The 17,564-nt window shown below is 55.2% G+C and overlaps 2 protein-coding genes across 2 annotated transcripts in view; one reads left to right on the plus strand and one right to left on the minus strand.

The window, feature by feature from the left end:
* DIS3L2 (DIS3 like 3'-5' exoribonuclease 2) overlaps nucleotides 1-17,564 on the plus strand; it is a 404,569-nt gene that overhangs the window by 99,459 nt on the left and 287,546 nt on the right. The window lies entirely within an intron of this gene.
* NPPC (natriuretic peptide C) lies at nucleotides 3,609-10,027 on the minus strand. Its single transcript, XM_032803879.2, has 3 exons — nucleotides 9,886-10,027; nucleotides 8,345-8,634; nucleotides 3,609-4,052 (listed from the first exon to the last, which is right to left on the minus strand). The coding sequence occupies exons 1-2, from the start codon at nucleotides 9,976-9,978 to the stop codon at nucleotides 8,365-8,367; spliced, it is 363 nt and encodes a 120-aa protein (XP_032659770.1). The 5' UTR covers nucleotides 9,979-10,027; the 3' UTR covers nucleotides 3,609-4,052; nucleotides 8,345-8,364.

Genomic DNA, 17,564 nt, shown 5'->3' on the forward strand with positions numbered 1-17,564 from the left:
CACCTGAGCCCAGCTCCATCTGGCTCCGACTGGTAAAATCGTGGGGTTGCTCCTTTCCAGCATCCCTGACAAAGCTCTGGCTGCAGATCATGAGGGCATCAGTGACAGCAGGGTAACCTGCTGGCTGGCCACTCAATGTGGCTGGTTGCCCAGGATGCTGCTAACGAGAGTTTGTGGGCAGGGACAGTGGGGGCACCCCTTAATACTATCTCCTCCCTTCCCCCTCCAGACACACCTCCCCTAGCTCTGCCTGGCACCATCCTTCCCTGAGCCCACTTTTGACCAGTCTGTCTCCAATCCCTGAGCCATTCTGAGCAGGAGTCCCAGCCTCTTGCCATTTCATTGCACGCCTCCTTTTACTTGTCCCTGGAACACCCCTGCGTGGAGGGAGCCAGAAGCAAGTCCCGGATGAGCCGGGAGCCTGCAGATTAGGAATTGTGGTTGCCCTGCCATAGCCAAATCCAATTTGGTTCAGAGGTGATGGGGGAGCGAAGGTCTCAGTGGTGCTGTGCTGTAACCCCATGGCAGAGCGGGCAGCTGGGCCTCTTTCTCTTCATTCCCTTAATTGGATGCATCATGTGTTGCTGCATTTTCCTCCCACCAAGCCCCTGTCAGAGAGACCTAATTGGGGCCTTCTCAGATGCTCTCTGTGCGCTAATGAGCTGTCTGTGCTTCAGAGACTGACCACTTGGTGTTGCCTGCTGCCTGCCAGGCAAGGGAAAGTGAGTTAGGAGGAGCCCGGGCGACCTCTCTAAAATCAGCCTTCTTTCTGCCCCCTCCTCCCCTACCATCCGTTGGACCCACCTCACTGGTCATGCAGCAGATGGTGCATGAGCAGGTTAGGTATCTCTCTGAGGTACTTTTCTGGCCTCCAGCACCGTAATGTCCGAGTGCCTCACAGACATTGGTGTATTTATCCTCACAGCACCCTTGGGAGGAAGGGCAGGGCCGTTAGCCCCATTGTACAGATGGGGAAGCTGAGGCCCATCTCATCAAAGGTATTTGGCACCTAAGCCCATTTGAAGGCCAGGGCCTCAGTAGGGTGACCAGACAGAAAGTGTGAAAAATTGTGATGAGATCAGGGGTAATAGGTGCTAATATAAGAAAAAGCCCTGAATATCAGGACTGTCCCAATAAAACTGAGATATCTGGTCACTCTAGGCCTCAGTGACTTGCCCAAGGTTCCGCAGGAAGTCTGGAAGAGCCAGGGTGTCCCAAGTCTTAGGCTCCTGCCCTAACCACTGGGCCATCCTTCCCCTCTGCCCAGCTAACAGTGGGACATCCGTGTCAATGTCCCCTCAGTGCTGCTCAGTTAATGAGGCCTGGCTCCTCAGCCTCGGGTCTGATTAGTTCTAGTGAGTTAGGGGCAGGAGCTGGCCTAAAGCCCTGGCAGCCTCTGTCTCCTCACGGAACACACATGGCCTGGGCAGCAGCGGGTGTGCCACACTCCCAGGAGGGCACACTTCATGCCCCAGTCTGAAGGAGCCACGTCTGTGGGGGAGAGGGGACTCCAGTCTCCAAGGTGCACTCAGACCTGGGCCTCTCTGCTGAGGCTGCAAACAGTAGGGCCTGTGAGTTCCAGCTGGGGTAATGGATTTTGTGCTGCGAACCTCCTGTCCGCTGGGACGTTGCCTAAGGTCCGCCAGCTCATTGCATGGAAGGCCCCCCAACAGCTATCAGGTGGTGCCATTTTAGTTCCTGGATTTGAAGCATTAACCTAACAGTGCAAGGGAACCGTATTCCATTCCCAGCCAGGGCCATGCTATTGGACAGTCTCTATTTTAGCTTCATACACAGTAAGCCTGTTCCTGGGATGGGATGAGTACCACCATCCATCACTGGTCTATCACCCTGTCCTTCCCTGGTACTCTGGGTGGGCTTCATTCTGTTACCAGGTTCCTTCCTTGCTTTCCCTGGGATTTGCTGTTTTGGTGTGAGGAGTTTGGTTTAATATATCTTCTAACAGGGAGTCTCTTAGGAGGGCATTGGTGCAGGTCCCCTCTTTCCTGGAAGGCAGCAGGGGCTGCAGATCGTACACTGGGAACTGCAGTGCCTGGCTGTAGTCTACAAAGGCAGAGATGCAGTTAACATAGCAGCAAATTTGTGATTACATAGAAAACTCTATGGCGAGGTTCTTATGCTGTTGTGCTGGTTCCCAACTAGCAATGTATTAGAAGGGCTTTCAGACACAGACCTTCCCCTTCCAGCCAGCCTCTGCCTTCGGACAGATGCTATCTTTTTGATGGGTACATGGTTGCTGTTTGCTCTTACAAATCAGAAGTGTCCCGTGGCTCACTGGCATCCTGCTGACTGAGCTGTCATACATACAGGCAAAATCCTCCAAGCTTAGCAGATCAACAAGCCAGCTGTTTTCTACTGTGAGGGGTCTGGGTGTAGGTTTCCATAGTTCTCTGACTGCTGGCAAGGAAAGGAATCACCCTGGCTGTGGGTCTCTGTGACCCCCAGCCAAACTATGGCTGAGGAGAGGGATCGCTCTGCCTGTAGGTTGCCGAAGCTCTGAGTTTGCTGACTTTCTTTTTGCCCATGATCCATTGCTGCCTGGGTCAGAGCAGTGCTATCATTCATCACTGGGCCTAACTGAAACACACGGCTGTGGGCCTGCTGCTCCTCTCTAAAGCTTTGAAAATTGAGGCCAAGGAGCTTCCCCGCAGGACCTATGCTGGGGGGTTGGGGTGTGTCCTCTCTTTATGTTTTCTTTAAAGCTCCAAGTCATTCTAATGATCTAGTATTTCATGCACTTTACAGAGCAAGAAGCTGTAGCAAGAGCTGGGTCATGAATCCTTAGCAGGCTGCCCTCCGAGTATTAAAGTGTCTGCTTGTCATCGTAAGCACAGTGAAACAAATCTGCTCGAGGAAGGGGCTTGTAGCTTAGCAGAGAATGGGAATATCAACAAGCCGCTTAATAATCAACTCGATCTTAGAATATCAGTGATCACCAAGGGTCTCTTTCCCACTAACGCTAATGGGCCTGATCCAAAGCCCATTTCAGGCTTTCCATCAGTTTCAGTGGGTGTTGGGTCCTGCTCTGTACTCAATGATTGTCTACCTATGGAATATAGCATATTATTTAATGAACTACGGGCTTAGTCCTACAGATCACAGGAAGGCAAAATCCCTACTTAAATCAATAGGCCATAGTCTGTTCTGCTACCCAGTATAAATCCAGAGTAAACTGATTGAAAGTGATGGACTTGCTCTAGATTTACACTGATCAGGATCTGACCCACTGGGTAAGTTGCCTGAGGCCCCAGTTCTGCAATAAACTCCTCATTGGTGGACCCTGCACAAATTCAGAAGTTAATGCAGCTTCGGACAGGCCTGGCAATGCTCCTGCTGAAAGTTCACAACAGGACTGGGCCCTGATTACATGATTTCAGGATCGGATTTATAATTATTTCCTCACTGAGCACCCTGCATGAGAGGGCAAAGGCTAAAATGCAAATCGCTTTCTCTCTCTCTCTGCTCTTATAAAGAATATATTGCTTCCCTGCTGTTCAAAGGTATTAATCTGGCACTTTAAAAAACGTGACTCAATCCAATAAATGAAGACAGGTTACAAAATGCCACATGGAATGATTTTTTTTTTTTTTTTTTTTTTTTTTTTACATTTTTCAACTATTTAGGACAAAAAAAGTTACACTGCTCGACTCATTTCATTTAGTTACATAAATAAAATTTTTATAAATATCTCTTTATAAACAATATATAAATAGCTTTACAACATAAATACATTTATGCATGACATGGATTTTCAAACAGCAATGTTATACAGCTGGCTGCATCAGTCTTTTGGAAAAGCACTGTCCTTTGTCCTGGTGAGTGTTTGTATAGAATATACAATATATAAGATAGAAAGAACTTTTTAATCTTAAAAAATAAGAAAACCAAAACAGCTGGTGCCATGACTCCTCGTACCGAAAAGAAAAACACAACCACGTCGTCTGTCCCATTTCCGGTGTTCTCTGCTCCTCTAGGTGTCGGCTGGGGAGTGGCCAGACATGGCCATGGGGGTGGGGAATGTATTCAAAGCCCTGAAACAAACAAGAACAGGAAAATACCCATTAGTATTTCCTTTGTGGACAGCTTCCCATCAGCACAGAGTGCCCCCCTGCAACAGTCCCAAGGGATGTTGGCATTGGGAAGTCAACGGAAGTAGAGGCTGCCCTATTGGCGGGATCAGGCCCCAAGCATGCCAGCTGCCTGTCCTAGCACTCCCTGCCAGCTTCCCTGCTGGTAGCACTTAAAGGCTGAATCCTGAGTTGCTGCCTGCAGCTGTCCTGACTCCAGTTGGAGTTTTGCCTAATTAAAAGCCATATAAGGCCTTGCAGATTGGCACTATCAGTTATCTATACAGTCCCATTGCTGTGTGCCTGGTGTTGAGTTCCACCTGCAACGAGCTTTACAGACACTAAGGGGCTGCATCTTGCCGCTAGATCAGCATGCACGGCAGGGCCTCAGTGCAGGGCTCCGACCACCACTCAGAGCTGGTGGCCGAGATCTGGCCCATGGCAGAGATCAAATGGCATCCTGTTGTGTCTTGTCATCAGGCTCATGCCCTGAGTTCTCAGGCTGTGCCACTGGGGTAGCAGAGCAGGCCCCTTGATGTGCAGCTATAGACGAAGTTCCTTTTTGGGGAGAATTTAGTACAAATGTACATTTCTGAGCTCCAGGCGAGGGGGTTTCTTTGCAGGCAGAGAGCAGCCCAGCTCAGGACTTTGGATAGTCCTTTTAGATCACTCTCTGAGCAACAGCAGGTGGTGGAACAACAAGAGCCAAGACCCTGTTGCGATTTCTTATGTGCAGACCCACTAGCAAGCATAAAATTCATTTGGGTCTGATGTTTAGGCACACACACCTGGCCTCTCAAATTCACAGACTGCAAAATGCCCGTTTGAAATTAACAGTGTCTCTGATCTCATATTAGGGCTGAATCTCTGTATTCTTCCATTTGCCTTGTTTTTGCAAACGTCCATAGTCCATGGGGCAGATCTTTAGCAGATACAAATAGGCTACGCTTCACTGATTTCAATAGAACTATGCCAATTTAGACCAGAGGAGGATCTGTGCCCAACTAGATTATTGCAGGAACTTAGCATATTGTGCTTGTGTGTCAAGTGCCCAACACACGTGTGGATCTGCAGAAAGAAAGAACTTGTGGCTTGGATTGCAAACAAGAGTGACCCCACATGTTTAATGTACCTGCATGTTGCCTGCTTAAAGAATCAGAGCCAGAGTCAGAGCCCTCGAACACTGCGTAGGGAACATAGCGTATGCCCACTCAGTCAGCCAGCAGTCAGGAAACTGCTAGTATCCCAAGGGCTGCCCTGTTATTGCTGATGAATGTGGTCATCGCTTGAAAGTGAAAGTTCTGGTTCACCTCGGACCTGGGAAATGTTTACATACAAGGCTGCCTGGAGACTTTTCACAGTCTGATACCTGACCAGATACAAAGGATGGGCTGGCAAAGGGATCTCTCGGGAGCCGTGTAAATGAACTGGAGAAGGCTCATGAATGTAAAACTAATGTTTCAAAATAAATGAATGAGAATGTGGCTTAGAGCAGACCCTTCAGCCATGGCAAGGCATTTGCTATGCATCCTTCACTCGCCTAAGCTACCGAAAATATCTTGCCAGCTTCCGAGCCCCCCAGGCCTTCATTTGGGGCACACGGCAGGTGAGTAATGTCCTTTATTGGATCCACAGTCTGCTGGTGAAAGAGACGAACTTTGGAACTTACACGGAGCTCATGGAGCACATGGCATTCATGCAAGACACCTGGTGACTATGCAGCTATACTTAGAAGCGGACTCTGTTAGCTTCCGTGAACTCCTCAGGGGTCAAGTTTAAACAGGAAAGAAGTCTGGGGAAATCTCTACTTAACTGTCTAGGAGGCATTTATCAATGGCAGGGTTTTGATACAATTCCACAGATGTGGTTAAGAGCTGATACAGTGAGGTTGCTGGGGAGGGTGGGGAGCGGGGGAAGTGTACGATGTAGTTTTCTAGGATTGTAAAGCATCAATACCGTCTGATTTTCTGCTCTTACTAGAAGAGGGCATGGCATATACGCAGTCACCAACCATAGGACTTAATCTGTACAGCTCAGAGACTAATTAACTGTCCAGTTAGTGCCAGTCCTGCCAGGCACCACCCCCTACTTGGGAATCTATGTCTATACAATGCACGGTCACCCCCTGACAAAGCTACACTAACGTATCCCACAGCAGGGGACCCAACCATGGCAGTAACGCTGATAGACACTACCATGGCTGGACCATCCCTGCAGTAATTTGGGTGTTAAATCAGGGCAAGTGCAGTGATTCCAAGCAATAGAGATTGTTGCTGGGTACTGTACATACAGTAGATAAGCAGGCATGTATGTGTGTGTATATATAATCTTCCACGTTTGTGCCAAATCTTTAGAACAGTAGCAGTGCTAATTATAATTACCCATCGCCTCCAATTTAGGAGTAAACAGGTGCAAGCCAAATCTGGGGCAGGTTGCATGGAAAAGTGGCCAGTCCCGTAGATTTGGGACCCGGTGTCCTTTCAAATCTGTGGAATTTATCACTATATATTACAGCCCCATGCACCCCAAAATAAAGGATCGACAAGCACACCTTAGCTATATGGCCAAGTACATGGATGGCTGCTCTCCCCTATGCAGGAGTGACTGCACTGCAGCCAGTGGAGTTATACCAGAGCTAGCGCAGAATCAGAAGCCTGGGATAGCACAAATGTCACATCATGCTTTCAGACTGCCTCCCTCTTGGCCACAGAAAGAGACAGACTCTTGTCTCAAATCCATGTTCCGCTGTCTGGGCTCACCCCAGGGCAGATAAACAGCTCCACCAGAAGAGGGCGCACCCTTTGGTCACCTCCACTGAGGGCTGGCATTGGAAAAGCTTGTCCTAACCATGGTATGACTCTGCAATCATTACGACAGCCCCCAGCCCCATATCACCCCCAACCACCCAGTGGCAGTGATGGTAAGGGGATGCCCAGGGGTGTTTTGCTGGAGGTAGGCCACACACCTAAAAGAAGAACAAGAAATTGGGCAGACTGGGCAATACTCTTCTTTAAAATACAGCTGCATGCTGCAGCCCCAGCCCCGAGCACGACTGTCATGCGACTCTAGGAGAACCTGGTCTCCTTAACACGCACGCATTTCCAAGCATCTAGATGCTACCATAATGGGAGCTAAGAAACACACTAGAACAGGCAAGGAAGTGACCTTGTACAGCTGAACAGTTACTCATACTGAGGTGTCAATGATGCAGGACTTCAACTAAGCTGCCCTTTGAGCAGCCTGATTTTCAGTCTGGGACTTTGATACCTGGCACATTTTGGGATGGGGGTGGGGGTGTTCTGTACAAATTGAAAAAGTGTTTTTTACTCCCCCAGATATTTTCTAGTTTGTCTTCTCAGCTCTTACTTTTTGGCTTCTCTGCCAAGACCAGTAGTTTGGATGAACCCAGCTGAATTCTCCAACGTGCCCTGCAGCCGTGCTTGGCCCTCACACAGAGGGGGCTGCCTGCAGAGATGAGCAGGGCTGCTATGGGGATAGGCGTCTGGCAAACACCCTTGACAGTTCCGAGCAAGTGAGGCTGTAGCTTGATCCTAGTGGCCTTGCCAGATCAAAACCAGGCATCACACACTGGAATCTGGAGTTTCCCTGGGCTGCTCGTCTCTATTAAATATAAGGGTGACTGCAATCTGCTGTGTCCCCCCTGGGCTTTTTGCCCTGCTCCACTGTGCATCCTGCTGGTTCCCACCACCCTCCCCCAGAGGTTGCTGCATTTCTGCCAGGGGAGAGACACTCCCTGTATTAAGTATCAGAGGGGGAGCCCTGTTTGGATCTGTAAAAAGAGGCAAAGAGTCCTGTGGTACCTTATAGATTAACAGATGTATTGGAGCATGAGCATCAGATGCAGTGCGTATTCACCCAGGAAAGCTCATGCTCCGATACCTCTGTTAGTCTATAAGGTGCCACAGGACTCTTTGCCACTCCCTGTATTGACAGAGTCCAGGCCTGAAGCCCTTCCCAGAAGATTCAGTGCTCTGGGGCCTCCCTACACCTCTGAGTGCCAGAAGCTGGGACTGGCTGACTCCAGAGCCCTGATCCATGCAGTCCCTCAGTCAGAGCCAGGTCACTGGGCTGGATGGAGCCTTGGTCTGAGCCACTCTGGCCCTTCTGGTGGCTTTGGCCAGCCGGGGCAGGGCAGACAGTCAGGGGGGCCGGTTCTGCCCCTAGGCCGGGGCATTCAGAGGCTACGGTGCAGGGGGGCGGCTAGACCCAGAGGGCCAAGGGGCAGGTGCACTCACCGCCGCCAGGTGTCGCCGCTCTAGCAGCCCAGGCCGCTCATGGAGCCGATCCGGTCCAGCTTGAGGCCGAAGCAGCCCTTGGACAGGCCCTTCTTGCTGACGCCCTTGTGCCGCCGCTTGCCGGGGTAGTCGCGCAGCAGCCGGGCCCAGGCGGCCCGGGACTTGGTGTCCACGCGCAGCTCCCGCAGCAGCCGCGAGCCCGAGCCCCGGCCGCCGCCCGCCGTCTCCCCTCGCTCGGAGCCCGCGGCCAGGCTCTCCGCCAGCTCGTGTCCCGGCGCGCTCCGTGGGGGCTGCAGGGCAGAGCGCAGGGCACGATGCCGTGAAAGCAGCACAGACCGCCGGGCCCGTCCCGAGTCCGGCCCCGGTTCCGACCCCCGAGCCCGTCCCGAGTCCCCGGGCCCCGGTTCCGACCCCCGAGCCCGTCCCGAGTCCCCGGGCCCCGGTTCCGACCCCCGAGCCCGTCCCGAGTCCGGCCCCGGTTCCGACCCCCGAGCCCGTCCCGAGTCCCCGGGCCCCGGTTCCGACCCCCGAGCCCGTCCCGAGTCCCCGGGCCCCGGTTCCGACCCCCGAGCCCGTCCCGAGTCCCACGGCTCCGGTTCCACCCCCCACGGTCCTGAGACCAACCCCCACCCCGGTCTCGAGCCCCACGGCCCCAATTCCAGCCCCCCGGCCCCGGTTCCAACCCCACAGCTCGTCCCGCGTCCCACGGCCCCGGTTCCGACCCCTGATCCCGTTCCGAGCCCTACCCCGATTCCAGTCCCCCCGGTCTCGAGCCCCACGGCCCCAATTCCAGCCCCCCCGAGCCCAACCCCTCCCAGCCCCGATTCCAGCCCCAGGGACCCCGGGCTCCCAGAGGCGGGAAAGGTGGCGTAGGGGACTCTGTGGGGGGCCCCTGCCGGCTCGCGACCTCCTCGGGAGCCCGTTTTTCTCGGGCATCTCCCCGCCCACCCGCAGGTTGGTGCAGCTGGACCCGGTGCCCCCTCCCGCAGCATTTCCCTGGAGCCTGACCCCGCCTGGCCCCTTCGAGTCCCCTGCAGGTCACTGCTGCCTCCTGCAATCTGCACCTCGGGCCCCGCTATGCACCTGCCGTCCGCCCGGCCCCCGAGGCTAGACAGTGACACCCCGCAGGTCGGGGGTAAAACCGGGGGACTCGCGGCTCCCTCAGCACCAGGCGGTGGAAAGCGGAGTTCAGCCCTTCCCCCTGGGCAGCGCCGCAGCCCGCTCCCCGCTGATGTCCCTGGGGCTGGGGCGCCCTGCCCGGGGGACACGCGGGGAGATCCTGAGACCCAGCAGCAGCCCACGGGTTAAGGGGGAAGCTCCGGAGAGTGGGGGGCTGCAGCGGGCTGGGGATGCGGGGCTGGGATGGGGTGGGATTTGCCCCCTCGTTACCGAGAAGCACCAAGCAGGACTAAGGGGGCAATGGAGCCCCCCCCCCGGTCAAAGTTCCGCTAACTCCTCGCCTCTCCCTCCGGGGACCCCCCTTAGCGCGGTGGGGAGCAGCAAGCCCCGTCCCGTCCCTGCACGGAGCAGCCCCCCGTTACCTTCTGCTGGGGCTGCGCCGCGGGTCTCGCCTCCAGCCGGACGGACAGCAGGGCCAGTGAAAGTCCGCAAGCCAGAAAGTGTGAGATCCGCATCCTGGGGGGCAGGGCCTGGGAGACGGACAGAGGGAGTCACCGGTCCCGGCTGCCTGCTTGGAAGTGCGGAGCGGGGCTTCTCCTTCATTCATTTATAACCCAACCTGCCCGGTGATGTCATCGGCGCGGCCAGGTCCAACCCAGCCCCCTGCTTAACAGGAGCCGGGATCGCGCCCGGGGCGCACTTCGCGGGGGCAAGTGACATCACAGGGACCCGCTTGTTTTCGGGCAGGATTTGCTCTTCAGAAAGCGACCCCCCCCCCCGCCCTTTTCATTGGGATCCCGGGGGCTCCGCGCTCTGCGGGAGGCAGCGCTGGGACTGCAGGGAGGGGGGCGGGGTACCCCCGCCTGTGCGGGCCTGGGGGGGACCTGAGCTGAGATCAGGGGCAGACCCCAGGGGGAGCCCGGAGGGTCAAGTCAGCTGCTGCCCTGCCCCCAGCCCGCCCCTGGGTCTAGGCGAGCCTGGCGCGATCACCCGCTTCTCCTGTGGAGCTTTTTCTTCAAAAAAGGCGGAAATCAGGGGGCTCCAGACAATGCCGAGGCTTTTTTTCACATGGGGGGGGGAAGCTCCTAGTTTTCTCCCCCTGCCTCACAGGCTGCCTGCCCCGCTTTGGGGTCTTTCCCCTTCCAGCGTTCACCTGCCAGGAAGTTGCAATTTGAGGCTGGGGGGTTGGAGAGAACACGGGGGCCCACGGACCCCTGGTGTCGCCCCCCCCCCAGCTGATCCCTTTGCTACAGTGTGTGCAGGGCCGGGCAGTGGGGGCTGCAGGGGCTGAGCTGGCAGAGGGGTTTGCGCCTCCCCGCTTGGACCCAGCCTGGGGCTTGTGACAAACCAGATCTGGCGTATGGCGCGTTGGGGGGGGGCTGGTGCCGGGCAGTGTCTTCCCTGCCTGGGCTCCGGCGAGCTCCCGCTTGCTAGGCGTCGCTTCGGTGCTGCTTTCCCTGCGCCGCCGGTTACGCTCCCTTGAGCCCAAGCAGAGCTCGCAGCGAGCTCCCCGGCATCCCGGGGGTTCCCTCCCCAGCCAGCGAGCGAGTGGGGCAGGAGCCCCCGGCTGGACCCGCGCCGGCTGCCCCATGGGGTTAGCGATTCCGCGGGAGGGGCCCCGGGCTCGGGTCCCATGCGAGGGCTGAGCAGCAGCGTCCGGCGCTGGCTCCGGGGCCCGCGCGGGGCAGGGACGGGGCTCGGGGCGCTGCGCTCAGGCTGGTGCTCTCCCATGGCCCCGCCACTGAGCAGCAGCATCCCGGGCATTGCCGGGGGAGCCACCCTGCCCCCAGAAGCCAGGTCCCCCCGCGCAGCCAGGAGCCAGGCGGGGCTGGGGCAGGACAGGTGCGGGGAGCTCCCTGAGCCCTGGCGGTTAGAGACCCGGCAGGCAGAGCCGCTCCCTTGTCCCCCGGGAGAAGGTAGTTGGGGGGCGCTGATTCCTCAGCGGGGATCCATCGCTCTCAGGGCTCTCTGGGGTCAGGCCCGCGCCCCCCACCCGGCTGAGTGCACTGAGACACTGTCCATTCCCCCCCGCCCCCGCTGCTGGGCACAAGCGGCTTGAGCCATGTGAACAAGGAACTGGAAGGCAAGGATCTGGGTCCTTTTCCCTTCGTCTTGGCCAGGCTGGGATGGTCTGAGCTGCTTTCAGCCCCAGGGTTTGTTCCTGGAGAGTTTTGTGTGGGTGGCAGATAAAGGAGATTGGGGGGTCCCTGCCATGGTGATGATGGGCACTCCAGGGCATCCGTTCAGGAAGGCTGTAACTGAGCAGAATTTAGTCCAATATCTTATTTTCTGGCTAGAACTTATTTTTCTTTCCAAAAGAGCCTGTTCAAAGGATCTAGCTGGGAATCTGAAATGCAGCCACCTCTGGGGATGGAAGGAGGCAGCTTTTTAACAGCTCACAGCAACACTCGGTAGTTTAGGAGAGGAAGGGAAGAAAGGCAGGCAGAATGCAAGTGGGAGACCAGAGTCAACTCCCCAGCAGTGGCTGCATTTCAGTGATCTCTGGAAACTCACTTTGGGATCGACTGTCCGAAAGTGTTGGTTTAAGGGTCATACTTATGCTCCCAGTTCGGAAGGGGCACTTGGCTGTGTCTAACCAAGGCACGGTGCACTGATCTAGTCTGAAACGGTGTCCCTAGTCCCTGCCATGCAGAATCCATCACTGGGGACATGAGGGCCCAGCTCAGAGGGGGTAATCGAAGAATCTGTGGGTACCCCTTGCTAAGGTGCCCACTGCCAGGTTATGCAGGGCTGCAGGGATAGCTGCGGAGCTGCATCATTACCTGGTTGAGGCCTTACAGCTTTGCCCCATGTGCAGCCCTGGAGGCTCAACCAGTGCCTTTTTGGGGCTGGAGGCTGGCTGTGCTCCCCTGAGCCAGGTGCCTGGGGCTCGGGGTGCTTTACCAAGCCAGCCAGGGTTGTTATTCCAAGGACCGTGGGCTGTAAAGACATGTGACATGCTGTAGCCCACACCAGGCAAAGGTGGTTTCCTTTTCTGAAACTGGATCGAGGAGTCCAGCCAGCTCCTTGGACATGGGGATTGGGAAGCCCTGTAGGGGGAAGGGGCATGCAGGGTTAATAGTGAGAAGACCTCTCCTTTCCCTGCTTGGAAACCTTTTAGAGGCTCTGTCTGCTTGGATCTGACCCTGCAAGCCCTTACTCAGGTGAGGAATCCTGTTGATTTCCGGGGAGCCAGCTACCTGAGGTTCAAGCCCTTATGGACCTGCATGCATAACCCACCAGCACTACGCCCTGCAGATGCTCTAGGTGTCAGGCAAAGGGAATAGCAGCACGTGGGAGAATCCCAGGAGGACGTGATTACCTAATATCCATTGCTCTGAAAAATGCCAGCGTTGTAAGGGTTAAACTGAAGGTTCCCGCCTAACCCACAGGTGATTGCAGTGCGGCATTTTGCGGCTTGGGTTGGGGTTGACTAGAAAAGGAAGGAAGTGCAAATGGTCGCGTCTATATCTGGCAACTAATTGTTTTGAGTCAAATCTCCTAAGGGCCACAAGTCTATGAGGTTTGTACTGGACTGCAGCTGGACTGATTGTGGCAGGTTCTTCAGCAGTGTCTGGGAGGGGGTAGAAGCGTTCCTCTAGTCCCCCTTTTAGACAGGGCCAGAGCGCAGGTCCTCAGAAAGGCTGGTAGCCAGGGGAGCTCTTGCCAAAGGGTGTGGATTCAGGGGTGGCGAGTTGCATGGGCCTGTGATGCCTGGCTCCAGCAAATTCAGGGCCTGGGGAGCCTGGCTCCACCAATGTTCGGGGCTGGGTCTCTCCCCCACCTGCTGCCCCTGAGTGTCTCTGCCTGCTCTGGGCAGCAGGCAGCTTCCCCCTGCAGCTCCACGCTGTGCTCCCTCCCAGGCCCCTGCTGTGGCCTGGCCGGCTACAAGGGAGCAGCACCAGGGGAAGGCTGAGGCAGCTGCTGCACCTGCAGAGGGAGCAGGCGCATGGCAGCCCCCGCCCCGCCCAGCAGGTGACTCCGAGTTGACTCTGGGGGGGCTTATCCTGACTGTACCTCCTGAGCAGCAGCCTGGGGTGGGTCTTGGGTGAGTGTTGGGCTGGGGAGGGGCCTCTGCTGGTGGGGAGCGGACTGAGGGGAGTCCTCCTCTCAGGCTCCCTGTCCCAGCCCTGGGACAGCCTACCTGTTGCACCCCAAACTCCTCATCCCTGGCCCAACCCTCAGTCCCAGCCCAGAGCCCACATCCAGCACCCAAAACCTGTCCCAGAGCCTGCGACCAAACCCTCTCCCACACCCAGCACCCCAGACCCCCTCCTGCACCTCCTCCTGTACCCCAACCCCCATCCCAACTCAGAGCCTGCACCCCCAACCCCCTGCCCCAGCCCAGAGCCCACACCCAGCATCCAAACTCCATCCCAGAGCCCACACCCCAAACCCCCTCCTGCACCCAAACTCTTTCCCAGAGCCTGCACCACTGCCTGTACCCTGTCCCAGCGCCCAAACTTCCTCCCAGAGCCTGCACCCCAACCCCTCTCCTGCACCCAAACTGCTTCCCAGAGCCTTAGGTGGGGTGGGGGAGGGAGAGGCAGGACTTGGACCCATTCTGGGCACTACCAAAAATTATACAAACCTGCTGCCCCTGTTCTGACCTATCACAAGTCTTGCTGGACATCACCACAAACCCACTAAGGTCCAAGGCCTCATCCCTCCATCTCAGACTAGTGTTTGGGATCCTCCTGGCTGGTCGGTGACATTCCATGAGCCGTGGCCCTCTACCTGGAACAGAGCTTTGAGGAGCAGAAGGAGTTCGCAGCTTCCTGGTTAACGTTTTGATTGAAATATTGAGCAGTAAAGCTGTGGCGAATTGGTCCTAAAGCCAAGTGGGAACAGTCTGATGCTGGGCTCAACGCATCCAGAGATGTTATGACACTGGAACAACTAAATTAGATCTGGATTAATGGCTACTGCTTGGCAAAGGACTGCATCTGAGGTGCTGGAAAAGCAAGAATGGTGCGTGTGTAAATGAATTGATCAGAGATGTGGCCATGCTGCCAGCATGATGGAGGGTGAGCTGCAGACCTTGCCTAGAGCATGTGATGATAATCTCTGTCCATCCACACAGAGGACCCAAACCTCTTTTGATGAGGTTATTTAAAACACAGCTTCAGACATTTTAAACACCGTTTTGGCTCTAGGTCCAAAATAGTTCCAAAGCTTTCAACCCACGTTCTCACCTCAGCTGATCTGAGATCATGCCAGCAAAGGTGAGATCCAGCCCCAGGGGGACTGACCCAAAGACCTGGCAAACAAGCAACTGTCCTTGTCCCTCTCATTTTCTCTGTATTTAGGGGATCACTTTCTGCACTGGCTTGTGGCCTGGGCTGTTTCTCTGACTAATGCCGAATTCCCTCAGCTCCAGTGGAGACACGCAGGCCATAAGCCAAGGCCTGGCACGGGTCATCCTGATGTGAAGGGAGAACACAGGTAACAGGGTTCCTAGCTGAAACCCTGGGCAGGGGAAATTTGCTTATGAGACCCTTGATTTCAATGGACTTTAGACACCGAAATATCTTCGAGGATCAGGGCCTGTGTCAATATCAGTCAGAAAATAACAGGCCAGTGGGTAGCTGGATCGCAAGCAAGAGGTTCAAGATGCCCATAAAGTCAGCTGACCTCTGCCCTTGGATGCAGCCCCAGCGTGGTGACCGTTTTTCTTGTGATGCCAGCGCCTCAGGGAATTCCCACTCAGGGTGACTTGAGGCCAACCCAAAAACCAGTGAAAGACTCCCCTTGACTTCAGAGGGCTTTGGATCAGGCCTGTGGTGCACAGCATACCTGGCCCCAGCAGTGGCGGTGAAGGGGTTAATCTCAAACCTTTGCAGCAACTGTTCCACCGGAAGGAATTTCCAGGCCACTGTCTTGATAACGGGGCTGCTCGGCTCATTGACGTAGTCACTGCCTCCTGAAACACCTGCCTCCCGGTGTTCAGGCCGCTGGTGCTATGCTTCCAGTCTGGCACTGTCTTGGAAACAAGCAGATGAACCCCTGCCAGCCCCCTCCCCTTACCCCTCTGAGCCCCAGGGATGACAATACACCCCTGCAATGGCTTCACCATCCACAGCAGTGTCAGAGCTTCAATAATAAGAGGGGGGCAGGTGCTAGTGGGCCTGATCCTCATCTCATTGACTCTGCTTCTACTCCAGGAGTAACTCCACTGGCTTCTAGGGAGTCGCTCCTGATCGACACCAGCATGACCGCAGAATCAGGCTCAGTTAGCATGACCTCATTGCTGCTGCCTTGAAAGCACCTGCAACAGAAATCTCGCCTATGCCCGAGATCAGAGAAGCCGGAGCAGCAGCTCCCACTCACATGCGGAGACAGCACCAGGCCTTGCCTTGGGGAACATGTCAGGGTATCTCCTTCAAGAACATGCCTGGCAGTGAATCTGTGGCCCTCTACCTTCAAAGCCATTTAGCATCGGGCACATGGAGTATCATTGCTTGTGAAGGGGATATGGGAAGAAGAGGGGTCTGTGTCCCCAAAGCAGCTGTCTGGTTCTGAACCCCACAGGGGTCGGGGTGGGCAGGAAGGAAAGCTGCTGGAATTTTGTTGGGCTAAAAGAACCCACTGAGGTTTGGGGTCTCATAAACCCTGTTGCCCTTTTTGGCAGAGTTCAAGGATGTTAGGCTCCAGATGAAGGGTTTGTACTTATTAAAAGGGGGCGTTACAAAATCAGCTGGGAAGAGCTTGTTTTAATAGAGTCAGTGAGGTGAGGGGCTTTCAGTCTTCCCCTGTAAAAGCAGCAAAGAGTCCTGTGGTACCTTATAGACTAACAGACATTTTGGAGCATGACCTTTTGTGGGTGATGCATCTGACGAAGTGGGTATTCACCCATGAAAGCTCATGCTCCAAAATGTCTGTTAGTCTATAAGGAGTTGCAGGACTCTTTGCTGCTTTTTCAGATCCAGATTAATACAGTTACCCCTCTGATACTAGTCTTCCCCTGCAGCACCGAAAGGCCAAACACTCCAGCACAGGCTGGGGCAGGAGATGCACAGAGTGAAACTGCCCCGACTGGTTTCGATGTCCTGGCTGGGGCACAACAGATCGCCCGGATGGCAAAAAGGCAATTTGATTTTTTTTTAAATCCCTCCCAGTTTCCATCCTCCTGGCTGTTGTTTGCAGTAACCTGGGCCAGCATTGTCAACCCTAGGTGCTCAAAGTCGGTCATATGAATCCAAAGGGAGCTGTGAATGGGAGGATCGTGGCTTTCAGAGGTGCTGAACAGCCGCAGCTTTCACTGAGGTTGATGGGAGGTACAAGGCTTCGCACATGTGAAAACTGAGTTACGAGGGGCCAGACCCTCCACGGTGTCCAGGCACCTCAACTCCCATTGATTTTGAGGATCTAGGCTGAGATCTGGATTTAGGTGCTTTGCTTTAGGCACCTCTGTTTGAAAGCTTTGGCCACGGTTTCTGACATGCCTAGGCACGTCTGAGCTTAATCTGGCCAGTTTCCACAGAACAAGACCTTGCTGCACAGGGTTTGGCATTCAAAAACCCAGGAAATTCTGATTCGTTCTAGATTCCCCCAACCCTCTGCCAGGTAGCTGTTCTTTCCTTTGGGTCTGTAACAGGGCACTGGCCCTTGGGCACATGCATGGCCAGTGCAGCTGTCCTAAGGCCGGCTCTTAGGGGAATTGGGCTCACCTTGGCCTGATGTAACCAGTCAGGTGACATGATCTGAGATAAGCCTGTCAGCTGGCTTAGCAGTAAGTCTAGCCAGCCTGCTGGTGGGAGGGTGGGTTGGTAGAAAAAGACCTACAGGGAGCAGAAGTTGGCTAGGGGAAGCTGTCAGTGAGAGTCCTAGCTGCCAGGGACATGGTGGATGGTTAAGTGTAGCCTTGAAGGCGGGCTGTGGGAAAATCGGCACCAGGAGTGGCAGGATTACTTGAACTGGGGGACAAGAACCATGGTGCAAACCCCTAAAGGAGGGTGGCATGGAAGCTGCACCAGGTGGTGGAACCCAGGGGCGGTGACACTTGTTTTTCAGGAATTGCCGCTTTGTTAGTAATCCCCAGGCAGGCTGGCGTTATTGGGGGAACCACCAGCCTCTCTGTGTGTGTGTGTGTGTGTGTGTG

This window comes from Chelonoidis abingdonii, chromosome 8, assembly GCF_003597395.2.
Source record: "Chelonoidis abingdonii isolate Lonesome George chromosome 8, CheloAbing_2.0, whole genome shotgun sequence".
NCBI classification, from domain to species: Eukaryota; Metazoa; Chordata; order Testudines; family Testudinidae; genus Chelonoidis; species Chelonoidis abingdonii.

Excerpts from the sequence above, each read along its gene's own strand:
- NPPC (XM_032803879.2), bottom strand. The coding sequence starts at position 9,978 with ATGCGGATCTCACACTTTCTGGCTTGCGGACTTTCACTGGCCCTGCTG. Across the intron at positions 8,635-9,885 it reads CGGCGCAGCCCCAGCAGAAG|CCCCCACGGAGCGCGCCGGG; the intron begins GTAACGGGGGGC and ends TCTGCCCTGCAG.